The sequence below is a fragment of the Morone saxatilis genome, unplaced genomic scaffold (genome assembly GCF_004916995.1).
Source record: "Morone saxatilis isolate NCDOM2014 unplaced genomic scaffold, NCSU_SB_2.0 Contig17, whole genome shotgun sequence".
Taxonomy (NCBI): Eukaryota; Metazoa; Chordata; class Actinopteri; family Moronidae; genus Morone; species Morone saxatilis.
In genome coordinates, this window is record NW_023339729.1 from 3,891,941 (window position 1) to 3,893,946 (window position 2,006).

Below are 2,006 nucleotides of genomic sequence, written 5' to 3' on the forward strand. Positions count from 1 at the left end.
CTGGAAAACGAGAAAATGCAGTAAACTCCTATCCTACCTGGTTGCCTTGTAGGCGGGGAAGTGTGACTGGAATGGGGTGAACAGTGGGGCAGTCGGCGAGTTACTACAGGAAGTACTGTGGGAGTATGGGTAGGTGGATGGGGGGGCGGATAGTAAAATAGAGCGTTGATCTTTACTGTGAGCGCTGGAGGAGGGCTGACCTCTGGTAGTGGGCAGCATGTCTGAAAGGCCCTGCCACGCCGTCACCATCTCCGGGTTCTTCTGGTCGGCAAAGTTCTTCCATATACGTAACGCTCCGTCATCTGGAGAGAGGGGAGGGGGCCGGTGTGGGATAGAAACAGGAAGATACAGAGAGGGAAGTAAAGAGTGAGAGCCAGAACAGGAACACGGATAAAGAGACACTTGTTTGTATTCTTCACAGATTTGGAAGCACATGTTGAACTGTGGAGAAGATTTGTTGAAAACCTTGAAGTGAGACTCTTTTCAAAACATGCAACACACAGCGTGACTTGACCATGAATACACACATACTTCAATCAATAGAGAATGTAAAGCGGCATCTTAAAAGGCTTTTTGCTTAAAAGTGGTGTGTCTGTGAGAAACAAAGTGAGGCACGAGTCTCTAACTATAAAAACCTCTGTCGGAACACGGCAGCTGAAACACAGCTAAGACACCAGCTCAACATAAAACATGTCCACGCACTCTTATGAGAGAGCTATAACAACCCATAAAAGTCTCCACTTGATTTACATTCTTACTTTTTTAACGCTGTATATTTTTTATAACTAATGTCCTCCCTGATATCCTTCACAGCATGACTGATGGCGAAAAGCTGAATAAGTGCACATTACATTTTGATGAGATGGAATTTAAATTTATTAATCCCTGAGCTGTTATCAAGGCCTCAGAAGGTGTGCAATAAAATACAGCTTCATTCTTATCTCATTGTTACACTGCTAAGACAAAACAAAACAAACGTGTGTTTCTGTGTGTGTTTTAATGTAGAGTTGTTGCTACAGTTCCTCTGGGTTATGAAGATAAAGCCATGGAGGGTAATTGCTTTGTTGTGTTGATGAATGATGATGAATACACACAAGTGCTTCGTGAGTGTGTTTGCGGGGGTAAGAGTCAAGTGTTTAAGGCTCGTTGCTGCTACAAATGAGTCTCTTTGCGATTTCCGTAGTGCTGGTGGACGTGATCACTTGAGCCGCTCACTCAAAGAAATGCATTCCTAACTTGAGATTTTACTCTGTAAAAAAAAAGTTCTTTTCCGCGATCGTACATGTGCATGTTGCGTATCCGTTTCAAACCTGTTGCCGTGAGCAGTAATGAGCAGTCATGCCCGTTCAGGTACTCCATGGATGTTATGCGAGTGTAACGAGGGTTTCCGTTGTAGAAGTAGTCCAGCCTCTCGCCCTTCTCCCAGTCCCAGAAACTGCAGCAAACACACACACACACATTCTTATACTCTGTTATTCATGATTTTTTCAAGATTTATTCTCTTAAAGATTTGATCTGTTTTAGGTTTAAAACCATCATGTATGAAACTGAATCGTTTGCAGAATGGACTTATGGCTGATTCTGTTTTTCAGACTGAGCGTGTCTCTGACCAGATGCTGTCCTTGTCGGCCACAGCGATGCAGGTGTTGAAGGGGTGGAACTTCACAACAGACGGTACTCCAGGGTTTCGGTTGATGAATATTTGATCATCCAGACGTGAGACACCTGTAACGGAGGAGAACAAGCCAGAATGGGAACAAGTGTAAAAAGGAGGAGAATTTCTTGAAACTGGAAAATCACAGGTTTCATTCCTGCTGGAGTGCCCCATCCTGCCAACCTGAACCTGTGAATTTTCAACCTCATATAGCAACAGGTGCTGGCAATGTGCTGGGGCTGCAAGTGTACATAGTGCTTCCAGGAAATAGCTACAACCCCACACTCTAGTGCCCTCAAAAACTGCTTATAATCCCACAATGCAATATGCTATATTTATAGACACACAAAAG

The 2,006-nt window shown here is 43.9% G+C and overlaps 1 protein-coding gene across 1 annotated transcript in view; it reads right to left on the minus strand.

Moving 5' to 3' along the window:
- Positions 1–2,006, minus strand: part of rptor (regulatory associated protein of MTOR, complex 1) — a 182,454-nt gene that overhangs the window by 17,739 nt on the left and 162,709 nt on the right. The window contains exons 26-28 of the mRNA XM_035659536.1: positions 1,611–1,725; positions 1,311–1,435; positions 201–302 (exon numbers count right to left, since the gene is read on the minus strand). Coding sequence (XP_035515429.1) covers positions 201–302; positions 1,311–1,435; positions 1,611–1,725 — 342 coding nt within the window. The remainder of the gene's footprint in view (positions 1–200; positions 303–1,310; positions 1,436–1,610; positions 1,726–2,006) is intronic.